This window comes from Solenopsis invicta, chromosome 12, assembly GCF_016802725.1.
Source record: "Solenopsis invicta isolate M01_SB chromosome 12, UNIL_Sinv_3.0, whole genome shotgun sequence".
Classification (NCBI taxonomy): Eukaryota; Metazoa; Arthropoda; class Insecta; order Hymenoptera; family Formicidae; genus Solenopsis; species Solenopsis invicta.
In genome coordinates, this window is record NC_052675.1 from 19,425,765 (window position 1) to 19,447,332 (window position 21,568).

General features: G+C 40.9%; 3 protein-coding genes across 5 annotated transcripts; 2 read left to right on the top strand and 1 right to left on the bottom strand.

Annotated features, from left to right (window-relative positions):
- Positions 1–11,880: 11,880 nt before the first annotated feature.
- Positions 11,881–14,728, top strand: LOC105202575. Of its 2 annotated transcripts, XM_011171156.3 has the most exons (5): positions 11,881–12,382; positions 12,691–13,069; positions 13,570–13,746; positions 13,901–14,015; positions 14,276–14,728. In XM_011171156.3, the coding sequence occupies exons 2-5, from the start codon at positions 13,006–13,008 to the stop codon at positions 14,388–14,390; spliced, it is 471 nt and encodes a 156-aa protein (XP_011169458.1). In that variant the 5' UTR covers positions 11,881–12,382; positions 12,691–13,005; the 3' UTR covers positions 14,391–14,728. The 2 variants fall into 2 exon arrangements, with proteins under 2 accessions (XP_011169458.1, XP_039311596.1); XM_039455662.1 differs by having other exon boundaries at positions 11,881–13,069.
- Positions 14,729–14,873: 145 nt separating this feature from the next.
- Positions 14,874–15,650, top strand: LOC105202576. Its single transcript, XM_011171157.3, has 2 exons — positions 14,874–15,100; positions 15,399–15,650. Exons 1-2 carry the CDS (start codon positions 14,936–14,938, stop codon positions 15,648–15,650), a joined length of 417 nt encoding a protein of 138 aa, XP_011169459.2. The 5' UTR covers positions 14,874–14,935.
- Positions 15,651–16,756: 1,106 nt separating this feature from the next.
- On the bottom strand, positions 16,757–20,912 carry LOC105202577 (suppressor of fused homolog). 2 transcript variants are annotated; one of them, XM_011171159.3, is made up of 7 exons: positions 20,523–20,912; positions 19,969–20,061; positions 18,554–18,863; positions 18,111–18,346; positions 17,799–18,020; positions 17,510–17,717; positions 16,757–17,354 (listed from the first exon to the last, which is right to left on the bottom strand). In XM_011171159.3, exons 1-7 carry the CDS (start codon positions 20,720–20,722, stop codon positions 17,289–17,291), a joined length of 1,335 nt encoding a protein of 444 aa, XP_011169461.1. In that variant the 5' UTR covers positions 20,723–20,912; the 3' UTR covers positions 16,757–17,288. The 2 variants fall into 2 exon arrangements, with proteins under 2 accessions (XP_011169461.1, XP_025991877.1); XM_026136092.2 differs by having other exon boundaries at positions 20,415–20,528.
- Between the last annotated feature and the right edge of the window lie 656 nt (positions 20,913–21,568).

Consider the following 21,568-nt stretch of genomic DNA (forward strand, 5'->3'; position numbering starts at 1 on the left):
CAGCTGGTGAAGAATGCCGATCGGTACCCATACGTCCTCGATTCGATGCAGCAGGTTTTTATCTTCGCGCAGTATCTTCCGTTCTCGAGGAACTCGCTACCGACATGACGAAATAAACGATTCGCTTAATCGGTCGATTCGCCGTTCGGCAAAAACTTGTCTGCTCGTTTTCGCCAAGTAAATTTCTTATTTTTTAATAATCGGCATCTCGATTGGAAAGAGCATTGTCGAAGAAACAAACGGCATTCAAAGAAGGTAAATTTCGAACACCTCAAAAGGTCCGATGCAATCACGTGAACCTAGAGAAAAGGTTCAACGCCCTTCGAGCTTTCAGAGCCCATCGTCTCACCCTCCCTCTCTTTCCCCAGCATCACCATTCCCCCTTACACCATCATGGTCGTCTTAAGTGTCTCCTACACCCTATATTTATCCCCACCATGGTGGCCAGGCTGCCACGCGCCACCATGCTCCGTTGTCTTCTCGCCAACATCACGTCTCTCTCTCAGCAGCCGCTCTCATCCCTCTCCCTCCCTTCTCCCTTCTCGCTCGGGCGGACCCAGCTCTCGAGGTCGAAATTCTCAACATCTGTCGTATCTCCTACCACCGCCGTCGTTAATACGTTCACTTGGTAACAGCAGCAACATCCCAACGACCCTCTCGCCTGCTTCCTGTAATCCTCCAAGTTCTCTCGGCTAGAAGTCGGAACAGGGAGCTCCTTTCTCGTCTGTACGGAGATCCGCTCAACTTGCCGGAGAGTTATTCAGTTACCTCACGCGCGAATTCTATTCGCGGAAGACTCGAAATGATGTCGCGGCTTAAGACGCCTTGGAGTAAGAAAGGATTTCTCCGGTAAGTTGCCCAAACTTCCCTCGAACTTGTTGCAGTTTCGAAGCGCCAACTCAGTTACTGGGACCACTCGCGATGCTCGCATTTGCAACGCCCGTTGCAAACGAGATCTTAAAGTCCTACCATTGATTTACTTTGAAGTCGTCGTGAAAGTTCGTGCCATTCTCACCATCGGGACCAACTGCAACGACCGTGCTATTGTTTTGCGGAGCGCAACATGCACGACTAAAAAGAAAAAAAAACCTACGACAGTTTGCGTCGCCCGCGACGACGACAACGACGACGGCGACGCGGGTATCGATGTTGTTTAGGCTGTTTAAGCGGCCGGCAAGCTTGTTTCCCGGCCAGTTCGGCATCTCCCCGTGACCAGGAGGCGATTCGAGGCTTGACGTCGGTCAAGCCGGACCCGGCAACATCTGCCTGTTCGTCGTGGCAGGTGGCGACTTATTCTCTTCTCTCCGCACGCTCGTTTCGTCCTCGTCGCATCCCCGTCGCGTGATCTCTCCTCTCCATCGCTCTCGCTCATTCCGTGTGTATTTCTTTTCGGTGAACGACGTGCCACGCGACAACGGCACGGCAGGCGCGTGTCGGAATCGCCACCATGGCGGGGAGAAATGGCGCACTCCGCCTTAAGGGAGGCTGCGCCCGTGCAGCGGTTCATAATTTGCGAGCGTGACACAAATTCTTATTGCGATCAATTTCTGCGATCGTTTATCGTTAGCCTCCCGTTACATAAAAAGCAAAAAAAAAAAAAGAAAAATAAAAACCGAGAGAAAAGAAGAAAAAGGAAAGTTGATTTCCACACAATTCGGGGAATATATTCCTTCAATTCAAATTCAGATCGCGATTCACATGTGTGGGACGTGCTACGTATATTTTGATACTTCCCCTTTGAATTCCCAAAAATTCCTGTCCGGTTTTTTGTCACAAGTTAAATTACAAAGTTAACAATCAAAGAAGGGGAAAGATCCGTTGTCTCTTTGAGAAAAGAGGCGAGCATCGGGCGCTCTTCGTTACCCAATTTACAGGCGAGAGATATCTGCATGTGCGTGCGCACAATGTGACAGGCTCACCACAAACAGGTGGTTAGGAAAAAAAACATTTCTCTTCGAGTCACTCGGAGCACTGCGGTACTTGGAGGAAAAGAGAGAGAGACATAGAGAGAGAGGGAGAGAACACGCGCAATGTGTCTCTTACAACCAGCCAGCTGGTAATTAATTTAACGTCGAACAATAATATTTATACGTACAATGAAATGAGATATTCGTCTCGAATAAAATTATTAACGTCATTCCTTTCGAACGTCTACGTCATACAAGTCGACCAAATAAAAAGTGACAAGAAATTCGAACTGTCAGAACGTTTAAACGTCATCTAATACTTGAAGATCGAAGCTATAAGAAAAAAATAAGAAGCTCAATCAAAAGATTTGCTGTCGCGTATATCCGCGCCAAGATGAAAGAAATTATGTCAAGGAGTGGTTGCCAAGTGGCTATCGATGCAATTACGACAGGCGGAGCGAGCAGAAAGGGTTAGCGGGACATCGTGGAGTTTTTTTTAAGTCATCTTAAATTTAGACGACCACGTCGCGTTCTAAATTTAGTCCCGTTCATGTCGATTATTGCTCGCGCCGCGCATGTGTTCCGGAAATTCATTCACCAATCTCCGCCGCTGAAGACGCTTTCGCGGCTTTCCGAAAGACTTCAAACGATTAAACTCAATTTTGCAGAAATTTGACGAAAAGAATCATAAAATATAAATCTACCTCGTATTGACAAAGTATTGACCAATATAAAGCTCGCCGCAAAGGGTTAAGCCAAAAAGAGAGTTGGAGTGAAACACACTGGACAGGCCTGATGTGTCTCGGACCTAACATACCGTGAATTTCCGAAAGGAAGGGTGAGCGCGTACTTGAATGACGAAGGGGTTAATTCTGGTCATTAGCACTCGCTTGCGCGACGTGAACGATTGCTGCTGTTCCCACTGTTTGTTCCCGCGATCCCGATGAATTATGACGTTTCGAATCTGTTCACGCATGTTTCACCCCTTCAGACGTTCTTCAAAAGAAAAAAAAATCGCTAAAAAACGTGTGCCCAGACTCACGTGCGGATCAATATAGGTCTAAATTTTAAAAAGTAATAATCGGGAGACACGGGAGTTATATACACGAACTAACGAAAACTTTGTGTTCAACGAATTCGATTATTTATTATTATTAATAACTCCAATCATTTATTTTAATAAATTAATTTATTATATGATCAATATTCTTTCAAACAGTTAGCTTGGTTTTTAAAATATTCAATGGAAAGTATATAATGCAAATAATTAATATCACGTGACAGAACAAAACGTATTTTTTATGTCACAAAATATTATTAGTATACTAAGAGAAAATATTTAGTCTAATGATTAACTAAATGTTAACTTAATTTAACAATTATTTGGTTGCATAAAAAAAAGGTATAGTTCATCCATTATCAACCATTCAAATTTTTTAATCAAGAATTAAATAAATCAATTCAATATTTAGTTGAACCTATCGGACAAAATATTTTAGATTTTCGAAAAATTTTTTTCAGTGTATTTAAAAAAATTAAATAAAAAAAGCCAATAATAATGTCGCAATACAAATCGTGCGGAAAATTTCAATATATTCTCTGGGGAGGCTGAAAAAATTCGTACTTGCAAAAAAAAAGCTCTCTGCCTTCGGATAAGCATTTATTTCCTTTCCTCTAAAAAAGTTTTCCCCCTATCAAGTTGAACAAGGGTGGTTTCTATAATTGCAAGGGTTTCGAACATTTTATAACGAAGGATAAAAGCCTTTCGCCTCTCAATTTTCTTTTCTCCTCCTCCCTATCCCTCGATCGACACCCGCCGTGTACATCGACCCTGACATTCACTCACGCATGTGGAAATGCGCGCGCCATTTTAATTGCAGAGAGAGAGAGAGAGACAGAGAGAGATGAAAAGCACATAATTAATCGCGAGGTAAGATAAAAGCTTGTTCGTGTTCTGTTTCTCGCGCGATATCGATCCACATCGCGAACGAGCACTCCATTTAAATGGCGAAAGTGATTGCTTCGTTACTTTTATTTTACAGCGGAGCCGAAAGACGAATTCTTTTAAATAAATTGTGTTCAACGAGGCGACAGTAATGCGACGTGTTTGAAAGGCATTCGCGTTGCCGTCTTAAAACAAGACGTTTCATTCAACTGAATGTCCCGAGAAGAATTCGTGAGTTAAATCACGGACGATCAGCGTCGTGGAAAGCGAGATAGAACGAAAAGAGCAGTGGTGGCGGCGGGCGGATAGTTCCGAAATTGTCATTCCCTCTTAAAATTAATCCACAAGGATTGCAAATAGCCGGTGAGCTTGACGTGCGGCCAATTGCATCGCGCGCGAATCCCACGGATGCCGTCGCGCGGACACACTTTCGCCGATTCGACGACGTTGGACAGCGAAGACCGCGCGAAGGGGATGACGCGAGCGCGAAAGAGGACGAGCGCGGAAGAAAAAGCCTTTGGCACTTTGGCTCGTGCATCGGCGACGGACGAGGACGGTGGACGGATGGAAGAGAGAGAGAGTATCGCGCGGTTCGCGCCCCGTGGCACGACAAGAACCTTTTCCAATTGACGTCATAGACACGCTCTTTTGCCCTTTTTTCACCCCGCCCCTCGCCCCGCCGTCGGGTTAAGAATAACAACGCACGGCGGGATCGTTCGCGTGCTATGTGTTGCAACGCACTGGGAATAGACGGTGGCCGACTACCGGTGGCCACCGCCACCGTTGAATCGACTTTGTCGGCCGTGTTGCCACTCGACCTGAGTATATCCCACAAATCGCCAACATAAAATTTTTATGACAAATTCTTCTATAAATTCCAAGTTGGCTTTTCTCGAGTAGAAACGCGAGTAACGGCGAGATCTTCGAATACAGTAGCGAGGGAAAAAGAGAAAGCTCTTTTGCCAACTTGAGCTTCAAGAACCACAAAATCGTACCCTTCAATTAAGTTCAATAAGCCTTGTTTTAACAAAATCTTAAAATTTAATTAGACATGGAGAAAGGCAGGGGTCGTGAGATATCTCGTATAATTCTGGTTGAATTCTAAGAGCAACCATTAAAATTACTCCGTTACGGTTTATTACGTTCTTAAAACATCTCTAGATACCGTTCGTTTAATGATAAAATAATAAGAGTGCCACGATCTGTCATTTTTACTTGAGATTTATTCTCAAGGTGCTAAATCGATAATACGTACAAGCGATTCTCCTACGTGCCATCATTATTTGAAAAAAAAAAAGCTCTGGATGGAAGAATTAAAGAGGCGGATACAGTACACGACGCAACGGGCGTCGTGTATCTGGTGTCAGAAATAGCCGCCGTCTTTAAGGCACGCTCCATTACACATTCATACATGGGCAAGATGCACACATGTGACGCCGAATATACGTATGCATATACCGTTCATTTATATCTGCGTTCGAGAATCTTATCTCCTCGCCAGTTCCTGTCATTAATTTCTGATTAATCCATTTTAATTGAGAATAATTATAAAACTTTTATTACTGAACTGTAAACTCAGAAGCACAGTGTCGAGTGTACTACATTTCGGTTTCATCGAGAAATTGCGGTAGATCAGCGAGGACAAAAATAGTAGACGCAAGGGATTTCTTCCCTCCGGAATAACATCCGTAATAACCCATATTCCGCGATGTTCGGAACGTCGGGAGTTTATTGACAGATCATCGTACGAAAATGGACGCCACTCCGATTTACTGTAGCGTGTGCAGCAACGAAACGCGAGGGGATTCACTTTCGCGAATCCCAAAAATAAGGTTTGCTTACGCCTGTGCGCTATCAACGTCGCGTAGCCGTCAATTTACTTCTCTATACCTCGCTCTCTCGACGCAGCACGTGTCTATACGATTTTTGACGATAGCGATTGTACGCAAATAGATTTCCATATCAGCACAGAGGAGAGGAGGCCTTTCTTTCTCTCAAATCGATCGCACCGCTAACGTTTTCCGGGCGAATTTTGTCCGACATGAATCCGAAAGGTGCTTCGAGGGAAGAGAGTAATCTGAAAGACTTCTTTCCTTTTGCCACGGTATTTTCTCCTCAGCAGAGGTTCCCTGCAGCACCTTTCGCGGCTAGTTTTCCGAGTTTTTCCTTCAACGTTGCACGTACTACTACCTGACCCAATCATCAATGCCATACAATAGACCTGCTACCTTCTCAGTCAGGTTGGCGTGCACAATTGCGCAGTCGAGGCTTGCACAATACGATCTTTCTGTCGAGCTGCACGGTTCGAGCACCAGCAACGCTTTACCGAATTTTCTGCCGCGCCGCGTGCCGTTTCGCACAAAGGCGGCCTAGAGTTTTTACAACAAATCAGTGTGTGTGTGACGTTGCCTAAACCGAGATCAGCTGCGCACCACGTGACAGAATCTTCTGATTGAAATTTATGAGTGTCTCCTCCTTCTCTACGTTCTTGACAACCGAAAGTGTGATTTGCGATCGCGTGTGATGCTATTCTCTGGCAATTCCGTTTGTAACGATAACCGAACGACAACGCGCGTTAGCGTGGCTATCTCTGGGAATCTCTGCGCCTCCCCGATTTTACAGTCACGTGTCTCGCAGACACGGCGACGCTGATGCATCTCCGCGGTAACGAAATTATCTTTCAAAGTGCGGCAAGTGACGGGATCCCGTCGAAGTTGCGACGCAACCGAAATTGGATTTCCAGAGTCATTAGACTCGCGTCGGAGCGCGTCCCGTGACGCACGGAGAGACCTCTCCTCCTGTCTCTCTTTCTCTCTCTTCCTTTCGTCGTCTAATCCCTCTTTCTCTCTTTGGATCTCCAAAATGGCCACACGCAGCCAGCGTAGCGTCTTCTTGGTATAAATACATATGAGAACTGGGTCGCTGCCCTGAACCCCGGCCATCACGCACCGTCTACGATCCTTCTTCCTCGATAATCCCCTTCCCCGGAAGTGTCGTCTACGAATCCCGAGCGCGCGCCTTTTACTGCGTTTTTTTCTTTCAAAGAATGACGATTCCGATATATCATTAAACTTCGATTATCGTTATATATTAAAGAAAAAAATTCATGCTTTATTTTTCAATAGTTTTTGAACAATAACATCCAATAACATCGTAACCTAACACAAAATGTAATATTTTGTTAAATGCAATATTTTGTTATTTTAATTCAATCTCTTTCATATGTACTTGAAATTTTCATTTTCTATCCGTTCTATGGCCGCGTTCGCGGAGCGTATTATCAGCGCTATTCCGTCATTTTATCCTTATTTTACATTTAACGACCGACAAAGATAAAATGACGAAAAAGTGTTAATAGTGCACTCTCCGAACTAATCTCAAATCGTGCGAGAATTTAATGAATGTCATCCACTCGTCACGGAGTCGCTCCCGAAACGTAAAATGCTCCGGTCAAGACACTGGTAGCAAGAAAAAGAAAAGAAAGGAAAAAAAAGAAGAACCGACCGCTCGCGTGACGTCGATTAGATAATTCGATGGGAGGGAAACCCGCGCGCCGGGTCTGTCGTGGATTTGTGCGGATGTGCAATCGCGGTTTCACTGGCAGGCCGGCCTCTGTGTCTGCCATATGACAATACCATCTGCGGCCCATGCCGGGCGACCAGGGTACACCACCGATGATCCTGCGGGATAGGTAGCTACGCGCCGCGACGGGGGTGCGGGAGCATCTTGCAAGCCTTCGAGAAGCCCGCCAGCCTTACGAGACGGAATCGAAAGGTGTGTGCCCAAAAAAGATGCAGCTGGCAAAATATCGTGTAATCGCCGAAATGCAACGTAAAACCGTTCATCGCGCGTCGAGCATTGCGCGCGTCACGTCGTCTGGTGACGAACGATCCGGAGATAGATCCATTATTGCATTTGATTGTAGTGCAACAACGAAAAGTGCAAAATCCGAACAAATCAGGATTCATGATCCATAAAGGGGATGATATTAGATTAATTAGGAAGAAAATGCATCGCTGGATTATTGAGTAAGCGTCCGTATTAACAATTTCCTAACTTTAATTAAAATCGTTGATCCTGTAAATTGATCCAGATTAATTATATGCAAAAAGTGACGTTTTTTTTATTTGTGCTAAGGCTACTCGCAGGAATTTCGCAAGTAAAATTTTAATGGCAGACATTAACTTTGTGACATCAAATTAATTATAGTTCTAAAGAAAAAGAAAAGCAGAGAAAAAAAATAGTGCTCGCCGTATTACCAACGGAGCAAGATGCATCTTGAAGCAGATGTCGCCCGAAGACAGCGTCTGGTAGAATTTCTCAAGTAAGTTTGGATATATCATTTAAACAACTTTTGATACATCCGCCATGAAATATTTTAAGCTTATATTTCAAACTACAAAGAAATTTATATAATTTATTATTATTTATTTATTTTCATTATTACTGTTCATTTTCACTATTATTTGTATTGTAAAAAAATCTTATTTATTATATTAATAACATTTATGCATTAAACTACTGAATTAAATTAATTTTTTATCAATAACGTCTATCTCCATTAACGCTAATAGATAAGATTAGATAAGATTAATTAGATAGATAAGATTAATTTTGATCTTGAATTAATTTGCTCCTTTTTTGTTCAAATTCTTAGAACCAGAAAGAGATAAAGAGTAATTTAAACCAACATCAAAGTTGATCTACATTAGTGGAAGCGGACGTTAATCGCATAGATACTAAGGGCCACTTCTACCAATTTCGATTAACTTTGATCGACAATCGACAAAGTTGCCAACATGAAATGTAAAAGGGTTTATTATTAAAACAAGACGCAAAATTTGTTTTTCTTCTCTTTGTCATCTACACTTAATCGATTCTAACATCTTGATAAATGTTGTATTTTTTTTTATAAAATTACTAATTTTTTATTTTTTAATAAATGTGTTGTTGGCAACACTACTGATAGAATTAAAATTAATCGGAGTTATAACAGTTAAAGTGACCGTAAGCTATGCTAATATAAATACTTAATGAAAAAAGCATCATAGTTAATTTAAAAATGGCGAACTGTGTCAAAACTCTTATTAAAAAAACTACAATATGTCTGGGAGTATACTGTACACCGATAGTATAAAGTAGGAGTACTGACATACCATTTTGCATTAATAAAATAATCATTCAAGAAAATTGAAGAATCATTAGTCGAAAAAAAGATCAAAAAACATAAATGTAAAGCTAACATAAATGTTAGCGCATTACCAAACGTTTTTTGTTTACGTTTCTCATTAAAATTTTGCTTTCTCTTCAAGCGTCATTATATGTTAATTACCATTTCCGTTAAAAAGAAAAAAAAATTTTTAGTTTTTTAAATATTTCTTAAGCGAATTTCTCGTTTCGCTATCATCAAATAAGTAAAAAATGGTAAGTTCGAAATATTTTATAATTTTAACACATGCAGCGTGTCTTCGTAGGCTTGCGCAATCGCTAACGAGCAATTGATAACACTGTCAATTGACAATTCTTCAAAAATTGAAATTTGTCATGTGGAATCATCAAAAGACGATAGCGAGAACAAGCATTTCTTTTTTTTTACAAAGATTTTAAAAACGCAGTGGTGGTGATCTGATTCGTGATTCCCGCGGATGATCCATAAGCACGCTTCAGCATTATCAAGTTATCGCTGTCATGTCACATTATCAAATCGAACAATCTTGTTTCAGTTCTCGAGGGAATAATTTCCATGAAGGGGATTCATCTGGCGCTAATTCAGCGCGTTGGTAGATGGGAAGATACGAACATAACAATTTCTAATAGATACGAACATAACCTCTTTGAGAGGATTTTCGCGCGACGAAGGGGGACCGGATACCTCCGGTAATCGTCGAGATGTCGCCGGACAGCGGCTACGGATCATCGGTAGTCAATCGTCGCTGTCACGACTGACACATGACAAGCGCGCGCGTAAAGATACATTTGGGCCGGCAAGTTGCACGCGATCGTCGTTAAGAGAAAGCGTCATAATGCGGGGACTCACCGCTGTGCCCGGTGTTGCTCGACGACTGGCCCATCGTCGTCGTTGTCAGCCCGGCGGCGACGGCGGCGGCGGATGCGACGGCGGCAGACAATTGCGTCGGGTCGTAGGGCGGCGGTGCTCGGGGGCGGACGCGGGCTCACGTGAAAAAGCGGTCGCATGGGCGCGCGTGAAACGAACACATCTTTCGCGACGACGGTGGCAGCGGCTGCGGCAGCGGCTACGGCTACGGTTACGGCTACGGCGGCGGCAGCGGCGGCGGCGACGGCGACAGCGGCTGATCGCTGTCAGTCACGATGCATGGTACATCCGCTAGCATCCGCGGTGTCGCTACACGGCAGCGAGACGACGAGGCGGACGACCGCACACTCGCACCGCTGCGCCGCCGGCGGGCGGCGGTCGAGAACGCCGCGCGAGGTGATTGGCCCGGCGGCGGTGGCGCGCAGGCGCGCCAATTAGCGCGCCGCTTTGAACGCGCCGCGTCGCGTGCGGCGCGGTGCACGCGGTGCCGCAGCGCCGAAATTGATTCTCTCTCTCGATGTGATGCGGATGTGCGCCGCGGTGGATGCTGATCGCGTTTTTCCGCGGTGCCGCGGACATCCTCGCACACCTTGACCCGAGAATGCTCGTGCCTTATCCTCTGGATAAGGATTATGAATTAACGACTTTATCGATTTTTTATTGCGCGTACATACCTCTACGTTTACAAACGCGCAATGCAAAAAACTTATAATAATTATATCAGCATTGAGATTCGTATAACTGACATTTTTATAATATCAATACGTATAAGTATATTTTGATATTACACTGCTAACATTAAATAATTTACCTCTATTACAAATTATATTATTCAATCAATTTTGTTTGTATTTTTACAAGGTATATTTAAAAAAAAAACGCAAAATGTATTCATTGTAAATATGGAAATTTGTAAAAAGTTGTTATTGTGTTATTGTCTATGATTATTTACGTTATTTTCGTATTTTTTAAATAAAATATGCATAAAACACCTATGAATGTAATCGATAGTATTAACATACAATGATGTAGTGACGTATTGACGAAAATTTGAATATACGATCACTGCACCAGTCGTTGAACAACCACCAGTAAATAACTATTTCAGAAAAGTATTAAAATAATAAGACTTTAAAATAATAAATTGTAAATTAATTGTACTTGTTATAATCTAATTTTCATAAAGATTTTATGAAAATGTGTTTTCATTTTCTATTTAAAAATTAATTATATTAAAGTAATTATATTTAAATTTCATTTCACAAAAACAAAGGATTTGTGTGAGTCGTGCGTGGTTTACACATATTTCAACTTACATATTTCACCCAAAAGTAATGTACCATGTTTTGGCTATCTTTCAAGCCATTTTCAGACTGCTTTTATAAAAATTAATGTAATTGAGGCATCTAATTCTTTCTTCAACAACACGTTATCAGATCAAAGTCGACACCATGTCACTCTTATTGGTTAGAAAGCCGTATGAGAAAATATTCAAAATTTTTGAATATTTTACGTCCCTAAGAGATTGACGTCATGCTACAGAAATTAAAACTAAAGTTGCTCGTAATAAAATATTTGGCCATTACAGGTAAAATTAATAAAAACCGAATAAATTACATTAAAACTAGACAAATATTCTGGTCTGTATTTAAATCAAGCGATATCGGTAACTCAAATATATTATTCTTGAAACGATCACGCACTGACTATTAAAATTTCATTCAAATGTTCATTGACTAGTTCAATATTTTATTTGTTCATTGACTGGTGCAGTAACCCTCTGTATCGATATTACAAAAATTTTAATTTTATACTAATGTTTATGTCATATTGGAATAATTAAAGATATTGTAGTTTTAATAGAAATGTATATAATGTGTACATTATAAATGTATATGTATAATTAATATAATTGTTTCGAATAACTATGATTACTCGTTTTGTTATTAGCGTCATTCTTATGTATTCACATAAGTTATCATTTAATTTTAAGTTTGAGATTTAAAAAAATCATTCCTCTATTCTTCTCATATATTCTATTTTGTTACTGACCTGAGTCTAACCGAGAGAAATAGAAACATATGAGGTCACTTATATGCTTAGATCCTTCTTGAGAAACATATGAGGTCACTTATGTGTTTATGTCCTCCCAACATCTTGGAGACATCAAGTAATTTAGCACATTGCAGGTAAAAGTTCAGAAATAAATGAACGAGGAATCACAAATCACCATATTTTTTTTTACACTATTATTCATCGTAATTCCTAACTGCACCCACTATTCGCGTGTCGCGTGACCCAAGGTGGGACCATACGAGGAGCGTTCAGAATGATATAAAGACCAAGTTGAGCCCGACCTCGCAACATGTTCTCACACGGTTTGTGGACGACGACGACGACGAAGTCTTATGTTAATACTTGTCATCTGTTGGCGACGACAGAGATGCTCGACTAAAATCCATCGATCATAATGTTGTAAGATAACATTGTTCTAGTCCCTTTTCCTTTGTAATTTGTTTATGAAATTAGTGAGACACAAATCACTCTCCTTTTCGTTTATATTGCACCACTGCGTATGCGCTCTAGTGCTTCTTTTCGCTCTAGTGCTTCGTTTTTTCTGCCTTCATTCCTTACGACAAATTAATGTTAGCCTGCACGTTTAACTTATACTGCTGTGCGTTCGAGAAAAGTTAGAGTTTATTAGTAATAAATTTTCATCAGAAAATGAATTCAATTATGTTAATCTCATTTGATAATCACATGACACTTAAATCTTCGTCAAGGATGAAATCGAGGTCTACACGACTACGAGCCATAGATCGTCTTGGCAACCGAACGTCAAAACACTGTATATCGGAACATAGTCAACGTCGACGAGAAGCTGTGATCGGGAGAGTTCGGCCAGTCACACGGTATCCGATAGATCATTCTCTCCGGCGATAATCCCGACGATTGAACGATCGACGATTAGAGAACGTCGGGTCCGCGACTGAGATGGTCGCCGGCGCGGGATTCGCTCGGTACCATCCAGAATGTAGAAGCTGACGTTTACGAGAGAGCGATTCCACCGGGAACGAACGCCTCCGGGTCGCCGAAGCATGAACGTAGGGAATCCCCGGATCGTTTGCCTTGTGCTCACCGTCCTCGCCTTCTTCCAAAGAGGTAGATGATTAGGTGCTGAGCACAGTCGTGATCTTGTGGAAGAATAGATCACTCCCGGTATCGAAATCAAAAAGTGGAGTACGACTGGGGATGGGGGGGGGGGGGGGGGACTATCTGCGAATTTCGCATTAGCAAAATCGATAACTGGATTGCACTACATTGCTTTCGAAGACAAGCCGCATGACGTGTATAGTGTTTACACTGTTTAATATAAAAATAGCAGGCTTTTGGCGCCACCCAAGTTCCGAGACCGTCTTGACTATCACTGAGAGAGATTTTATCTCAGTATAAAAATTTCTCGTGACGAAATATTTTTACCACTTTCTCCTTATCATGGAGCAAGTATATTGGCAAGTGCAATTTTGTATCTAGATCAAAACATTCGAACAAACGGGATATCCCAAATACTAGAGACGTCGGGCTGCCAAATTTTATTTGTCGCACTCTTTTTCGTTTCGCCTCACGATCGATCGCGAGTATAAGTTTTGCCTCTTCCGCAGGGTGGGCCATCGACTGTTTCAAGTGTGTCTCGATCGATGGCAGCAACAAACCCTGTGATGACCCATTTCATAACAATGGCAGCCGCGCTTTCTTGGAGTCGCCCTGCTTGGGGGGTCGGAAAGGCCGAGACGGCCTCTTCCCAGCAACCGCTTGTCTCAAAATTGCTGGCGTATACGGTAAACCAAGTTACCGGAATATTACTATTTTTTATTATTTTATACAATAATATTTTTGTTCATTTTTTCATACATTTATTGTGTCAAAGTCGACCAAAAATATTGCCTTTATCTTAAACTGTATCTTAATCGACTTGCGATGGCTTATAATTAGGTGAATCTGGTCAAACCTTGATGGTGAGGGGCTGTGCATTGGACAGCGGAACCCTAACAACGGATTCCGAGATAATCAGAATGTCTCATTGCGGTGGTTTCTACTTTGATGACAAGTAAGACAAGCTATCGATCGAGAACATTTACAAGTTTCCCCAAACTGCGCGCCGTATGTTTGTCGAACTTAAAATAGCTTTTAAATTTAATAATTTTGATGCCTACAAGTATCTCTATGATCTTTTGTTATCCTAGTAATTTAATATAATATTAATTATATTTCATTCAAGAATATTAAATTCAAACAAAAATTCAATTTGCTTATTATATTTTGCTTATTAAAATTAATTATTTTTAAACATTAACAAACACTTCGTAGGTACGTGCGCGGGTGTGTGCAATCATGCAGCGATGCGGACGCGTGCAACGCGTCATCGAAGAATCTTGCACCACTGATCGCCCTCGTGTTACCAATTCTCGCGGGACTCGCGTGATCCATTCATCGCTTCGCAATGAAAGTGCGATTGGACGTCGTTTTGAGAACGGGACAATCGAGATGCAACGGCGACAATGAAAGAGATTACAATAGCGAGCGTTGTGTAGTGGATATTAACCATGATTTTTATTATTAAACCTTTGTTATTAAATCATATGATGCATCAACCATATAGTGAATATACTGCCAGATTATTAATAATAATTAAGTGTAATAGTTTCTTTACCGTCAAGCAGCATCCACGCGCCATTTACTGTAGCTATCACTGGCTATATATATGTACGCTGATTTTAATTATAGCTTCATATCAATAAAGCATAGCCTGAAATTGTTAAACAAACTGTCTTCTTTGCCCCCTTTTCTCGTAAGACATGTGCGGATAATTTCAGATAATGCCATAAGCACTTCGTCGCTTTTTGTTTCGTTCAAATTAATGGACTTATTTCTCTTTCTTTATTATTTCGGATGATCAACGCGACTGCTTCAGTTTCGATTCGTGAAATTTCTACGGCAAAGCGTAAATTTTAACAGCAATGACCGACCATGAAAAACCGAATATTATCCAATGTCCCCGATCAATTCGCAAACCTTTTTTGGCGAGTTGCTTGTTGGATCTGGGAGACTCTCGAGCTCATTCTGATCATCATACTTGACTGCTTAGCGAGGCTAATTGAACTAATACTCGTGATGGTGAAATTAATATTTCAGGTAACGACGCGCTCGTAATTATATTTCAAATATATTGCAAATAAGATATCCGTCGATTCAAAAACTAAAGACTAAAGAGAAATATATATATATACATCTTTTTTTTCAACTAAAATATATTGACGCATTTCAAAGGATTTAAATTAAAATTAAAGATGCATTTTCGAATTTGTTTCAAGTGATTAGAAATATGCAATAAAAAAATGAAACATATTTATATAACGAATACATCTCGTCCTTGAGAAAAATTTCACGGATATAGTCGAGAAATTGCTATAGAAGATAATTGAAATTTTAGGTGATCTGTTTCTTCAGGGATTTATGCATCGACGCGATGCAGACATTCGCTCATGTTTTTCGAGGAATCGTTAATGTCATTAGCAGCATCAGCTGCGATGACGTCGAGGACTTCGCCTCTGCCTGCATCGTCGTTGCCTTGTGCACCGGGGCCATTAAGATGTTCATGGACCTTCTGAAGAGGGTATACACAGAGTATATCGCGATAATCGTTATTGTCAACAACGGACAGCAATTCGCCGAAGCGGGTTAAAATCGGTCGTGAATTAGTAAACAACCGCGCTTATCTCAGCCTTGAATTTTAGAAAATACATTTAAAAAATTATCAGATTTATACATCTGAGATATTCAAATTTTAGAAAGTCCAAGTTTCAGAGAATAATCTCATACCTTCTCAATCGAGATCAAAACAGGACACCCTGCATTTCAAAAAATAAATAAAAATCTTTTCGAAATTATTTTTGTTTATATAACGATCCTCAGAAAATTTTACAAAATGGAACATTATGGGCATGTCCCATTCTGGCCAGTACTGTTTCCCGTTGCTGTCATTATTTTGCGATCGCTTGCAAATTGTGATACCCTGCTTTTAGAACTGTCAAACAAGGCGAAGTGCAGGTACTTTAAACCGTTCGTGCGCGTGTCTTGCAAGGATTATCGCTGCAGTATGACAAGAAAAGCTACGGTGCAAAAACCAGGTAAATTACTTTGTAGACTACTCTTGCGATTGATATATTGATCACGATTGATATATTGATAGAAATCCGCGCGTGGTCGCATGGTGCATTATCTGGTTTTTGATCCAACAAGAAAAATTTAAATGTTTCCTTAACGTAGACGGTTAACAGTTCCGTTAATTGTTTGTTTTTAATATGCTACATATTATATATATATATATATATATATATATATATATTATATATATATATATAAATGCAAAACTCACCCGACAGCGAGACGATTTCATTATGAGTGATGTCAAAATGCAGGGAAATTAGATCCATTGCTGCGATTATCATATATTAAAAGCAACACACTGCAACTCAAATATCAAAATTTGTACCGTGATTGCTTACTCTCACGTCAAAATGTTAACTAGTTCCACTCAACATGTGCGATTGATTTCAATGTCATGTCGATACTTTAGAATCCCCACGCGAAGCTGTTTGACATGTTTGGGCAACGCGTGACGCAAAGCGATAACAACAATCCGACAGCGAGGAGCCACGGCCAGAAAGCGTGTCTTCCGGCGAAAAAGACGAGCAGAAGGCCAAAGCAACGAAATAACAGGCGATATCGATCATAAAAAAAAGACAATTACATAAGGTTTCCTTTGTAAAGTACGAATATCTCTATCAATTATTTACATAAACGTTTATTATCTACAACAATATGTAAGGCGCATATCAAATTTTGTCGTAAAATAGCATATAATTTATGTCGTATTTATGTATGTACATAGTGAAGTATACATAAAAAATTTGCAACATTTCATTACTTACCGTTTTTATATAAGAGATAACAATATTGTCAATTTGAACAACTTGGCAAGTGTTGCAGAAATTTTTCATGTATATATAAGCAGGCATCAATTTGTAAAAGAGAGACGTTCATATATAGAAAAATACGCTGTTTTTTAAAAATTGCATCTAGGAACGTGCGCAAATCTCTGCTTTCGCACATTGATGAATGGTTCAAGTCTCTTAAACGCGTAAGATAACATTTATAAATTATAAAATCTTACGTTAGGTCATGGGAAACGTAGTTATAAATAAAAAGATTCGAGGCTCGATAATACTTTCGTTGTCCTATCTTTAACTTAAATAATATGAAACGGTATGGAGAATGATGTTCGTGAATTGCAGTTGGATCGGCGGATCGTTGAACAGTTTTAATCATTGATGATGGTGATGACTAAATTATGTTCTGGCCAAGAAAACGATTTTGGCAATTGGATCTGTAACAAGATATATTAAAACGTTAAATATTCGGCAATAGCAGTATTAATAGTAAGACTAAAGATATTTTTAAATTTTGAAATAACTGGACGTGGCTTCCTATATACGCTACATTATCGTTTTAATAATCGCAATCTCGCAATCTCGTTGTTACCTTATCCGGCGCGTTAAGGACTTGGAACTCCTCGGCCATCTTCTCAGACAGCTCTTCCGAAAGAAGTACCTGCAGCCACGGTCCTTGAACGACATATGGCTTGTCTTTGGACACGAAGGTGCCCGTGACTGATGGCGCGACTATCGTTACGGCCGAATGGGACAGTATGGATTTAAACGTGAAATGCCTTCCATGCATAACGCGACCCCTGCAATATGAATATTGCATTATTCATCGAACGTCGTCGTTGCAGTGCTGTCGCATGAACTCCGTTTCTATCATTACTAACTTTATCGCCAATGGTAACAACGAGCCAGCTTCAAGGTTGAACGTTAGATGTAGTCCAGACAAAGTTCTAATACTATTTTCGTCAGAGACGTTGGCATCCTGCTGCTCACACGGCGATAGCCTCTCCGTTTTCACGATTGGCTTCACGTCTTCATCGTCGTCGGAATCGTCCCTTTTCTCCCTGTATCTCTCCGCGCTTCTGTCATTTGTTATTTGCACCCACCTATATATAACACCCAAATACATAAAGATACAATCCTAATAAATTCAACTCAAAATAACATCCAGTTTCTATCGATTAGTCATCACTTACCAACATTTGGCTGATACGCCGCTAGTATTTGAGCCGTCTCTTTCAATGCCACATTGTATCTTCTCCGCTATAGTGGGATCGTCCTCCATAGCGGAATGCATTCTGCTCATATCCGTGATCAACCATGGGCCGCAACCCCTGGCGCTTCTCAGCAAGTTAACCACACCCAGGCCATTCCAATGTTGAGCCGCCTGCAACTCCTCGGAAGTAACGCCGACAATTTGAACAAACGAAACCTGTTTCCAACAATAAGAGACTGTATCAACGATCCACCTTCAACATTTAAAGCACATATTCACTTTTTCCTTCGTTCACAATTTAAAACTAAACGGACTTTCGCCAAAGTTACAAATTTTATTTATCTGCCGTAAAAATCTTAAGAAGTTTTAAAATCATCAAATCGTCTTATTTTATGAATACGAGCTTAAGCTTTTTATACGTACGTCGCCGTGAGGTGTCGAGATCGACGTTGAAAGCTGCGGGTCTTGTCCCATCAAAATCTGGGTGATACAACCATTTCCGCCGTCCAGCGGAGCGTGCCAAGAGACGTGGTCGCCCGGCATCAACGTGTTCCCGGAATTGAAAACATATTTGGCCAATTGCTGCATCACGTTTGCCGGCCACGTGGGCGGTGTCGTCTCGCCCCTCTCACGAGCGAGACGGAAGGTCAACTCAAATCCGAATCCGCTGGGACGGCCCGGACCAGGTTTGGGATGTAATCGGCCATCGCCATGTAAATCGCTCAACCCTAAACTGCATTTAAACGAACGGAGTATAAAGCTAACGTAAAATTAATGTCTCGGTACTGTACGTTTTTTCCTGTCATGCTCTTCTTCTCTTTTTAAAGGTGATTTCTAACCGTAAGAAGAAATAAAAATCTCGTTGAATTAAACAGCGACTTAAGGAAACTTTTTAAAAATATACGCGAGAGAGAGAGAGAGAGAGAACTCTCAGCAATAAAAATCTCGTAAAAAAAGTACGTAGATTTTCGTCAATGGCGAAGTATAATTAGCCGGCGCAGACGAAAAAGGGGAAGTCCGGCGCTTCTATTTCCGACTCCCCGCGACTTTAAACGACTTCGTTCCTCCTGCACCCTATGCACTCTCTATATATAGAGAAGCGCGCGGAGTAGTATTAGGACAGCTGTCTGAAGAAGCGAGGGTCGCCAAGGCGCAAGAAAAAAGAGAAAGGGCCCGCACCCTTTGGCGGAAGATCATTCGTCATTCCGCACACAGATTCCAATGAAACATCGGAATGAAACGGTAGCGTCTAACAACTAACAACATATCGCGCATCTGCCATAGTTTGTATTCCACTTTCTAGAAAATATCAAGATCTTGTGTGGATATCTAAAAGATATCTCATTAAAGAATATCTTCAAAATATTTTTAAGATATGTTTAAAAAAAATATTAAAAAATACTTTTAAGATATATGTTACATATAATATCTTTTAAATTTTTCAAAAATATCTTCCAAACATCTCCATAGACATTCCTCTGAAATGATGTATCAAAATGTTGCACAAAATATCCTTTAAATTACTAAATCTGTCTTTTCAAAAAAATGTAAGACACATCTCGAGACATGGTAAGATATCTTTTAGAAGTCTAAATATCTTTTGTTTATGCAAATTAAACTTAATGAATATGCGAGTCTGAAATACAAGCGCATCTTAAATCATATATTTAAATTCAAATGTGGGGAAATAAAAAATATATAAACATTCTGATCTTAGTTGCTCGTTTCTTGAGCTCCAAATAAAACTGGAGCAATAAATTGCTCCAGCTCTTTAGATTCGAGATGGAAATACCCTGTACAGATCTTACTTTTAACACTAGTATAACAACCATTCTTACCTGATATAGTGCCAATGTGGAGGTACTCCAAGCTCGGGGTATCCCGAATTGGCGTACATACTGATGTAGTCGAGGGGATCCGGTCCTCCTAACCTAAAGGGAAAACTCAAGTCAGCTGACGGGATATCCGGTTTTACGTGTGTAAAAGGGGAGGCTAAATATAACCACGGTAATCGCCTTTTCTCGCGAGGGAGGAATGGAAAAATCGTGTCTCAATGCTTTCGAGAGACGTATTTCGTATAACGGTTTACTGCAGCTTCAGTGCATTGACTCGAGAAGAAAATTGATATAATAGCTCATAGAAAATCCCCGAAGATTCCATGCAATAATTGCCGAGAAACAACAGAGAAAATTAATGCATGCTAATTAGATAAGTTTAATTAATTAAATACAAGTGATACAAAATAATTGCTGAGAAGCTTCTGAAAAATTAATTAATCGACTACCTAGCAAGGGACCACCAATCGCCAGGCCGAGCATCCAAGCCACCTGTGATCCTTGGTAAAACGAATGACGTTCTTCGACGAGAACAATCGGCGTCGTGGGGTTCTTACCAATATTTCACGATCGCCGTAACCGTCAACGGGTTGCTCTGGTCCGGGTAGATCTGCTTGCAGAGGCTATGCAAGGCGTCCAAGCCTGGAGCCCGTGGCGACGGCGGTGGTGGCGGCGGTGGCAGCGGGACCTGGGCCGGTTGCCCCGGTAGAAAACACCTCGAGAGCTCCTCGCGCTCGCGCATGTTAGCGCCGTACATAAAACCCCCGTTGATGTACGCCGAATATACGCGCCTTTGTTTACCTGCAACAGTCACGCACGCAACGCGACGCGCAACGACACTCGGAATACACCAGCAGTAACAGGCTGTAACAGCACCAACAGTGACCAACAGCACTGACAAACAAAAGCCTGATCGTCTTCAGCGCGTGTAACGTACAGTAACGTAGACGAGAGGTCGACGAGCGAGTGGAAGCCTCGAGGATGATGCGCGCGCAACCCCATCTACAGGAGCGGAAAGTTATTAAAAGCTGGTGCAGCTGGTCTAGTCATGAATCACATTGAACCTAGGACAATTTAGGATTGTGATTTTATGCGTAAAATTATTATACATACCTATTTTATTGCTCCTAGCTATTACATTCTAGCTGTATGTAAGCCAGAGAATGAGACAAACTTCTTCACTGCCGACTAAATGAAAGAGCTGACAGGTGATTAACGTTGACATTAGAGGTTTGTTCGCGTCACATGCTCCAATATATTCCAACGTGCTCCAATACGTTTGCTGCAAATGCATTGGAGCACGTTGGAGTATGTTGGAGTATGCGACGCGAACAAACCTTAGGTCGATCACGAATCGTTATGTGAGAAGGGTTGTAAAAGTGAGATGTCAGATTTTAATGTATTGATGTTTCACATTAAATATTTATAAATTTTTTGTTAACCGTTCACAAATATTTGTATAATTTTATACTTTATTATAATGCAGACAAGATTCTTTTACGGTTTTTTTTGTAATAAACATACATTTATAAAAGTTATTGGTAGTCATGCACGTAGACACAAAAAATATTAAGAAACTTTATTATAAATAAATATATTAAAT

What these genes read in the sequence shown, in the direction of transcription:
- LOC105202576 (XM_011171157.3), top strand. Translation starts at nt 14,936, where the DNA reads ATGAAAAACCGAATATTATCCAATGTCCCCGATCAATTCGCAAACCTT. An exon ending in TGGTGAAATTAATATTTCAG is followed by an intron (nt 15,101 to 15,398) that starts GTAACGACGCGC and finishes TTGAAATTTTAG; the next exon opens with GTGATCTGTTTCTTCAGGGA.
- LOC105202575 (XM_039455662.1), top strand. Translation starts at nt 13,006, where the DNA reads ATGAACGTAGGGAATCCCCGGATCGTTTGCCTTGTGCTCACCGTCCTC. An exon ending in CAAAATTGCTGGCGTATACG is followed by an intron (nt 13,747 to 13,900) that starts GTAAACCAAGTT and finishes GCTTATAATTAG; the next exon opens with GTGAATCTGGTCAAACCTTG. An exon ending in GGTTTCTACTTTGATGACAA is followed by an intron (nt 14,016 to 14,275) that starts GTAAGACAAGCT and finishes AACACTTCGTAG; the next exon opens with GTACGTGCGCGGGTGTGTGC.
- LOC105202577 (XM_011171159.3), bottom strand. Translation starts at nt 20,722, where the DNA reads ATGTACGGCGCTAACATGCGCGAGCGCGAGGAGCTCTCGAGGTGTTTT. An exon ending in GGCGTATCAGCCAAATGTTG is followed by an intron (nt 18,021 to 18,110) that starts GTAAGTGATGAC and finishes TGTTATATATAG; the next exon opens with GTGGGTGCAAATAACAAATG. An exon ending in TTGTTACCATTGGCGATAAA is followed by an intron (nt 17,718 to 17,798) that starts GTTAGTAATGAT and finishes TTCATATTGCAG; the next exon opens with GGGTCGCGTTATGCATGGAA.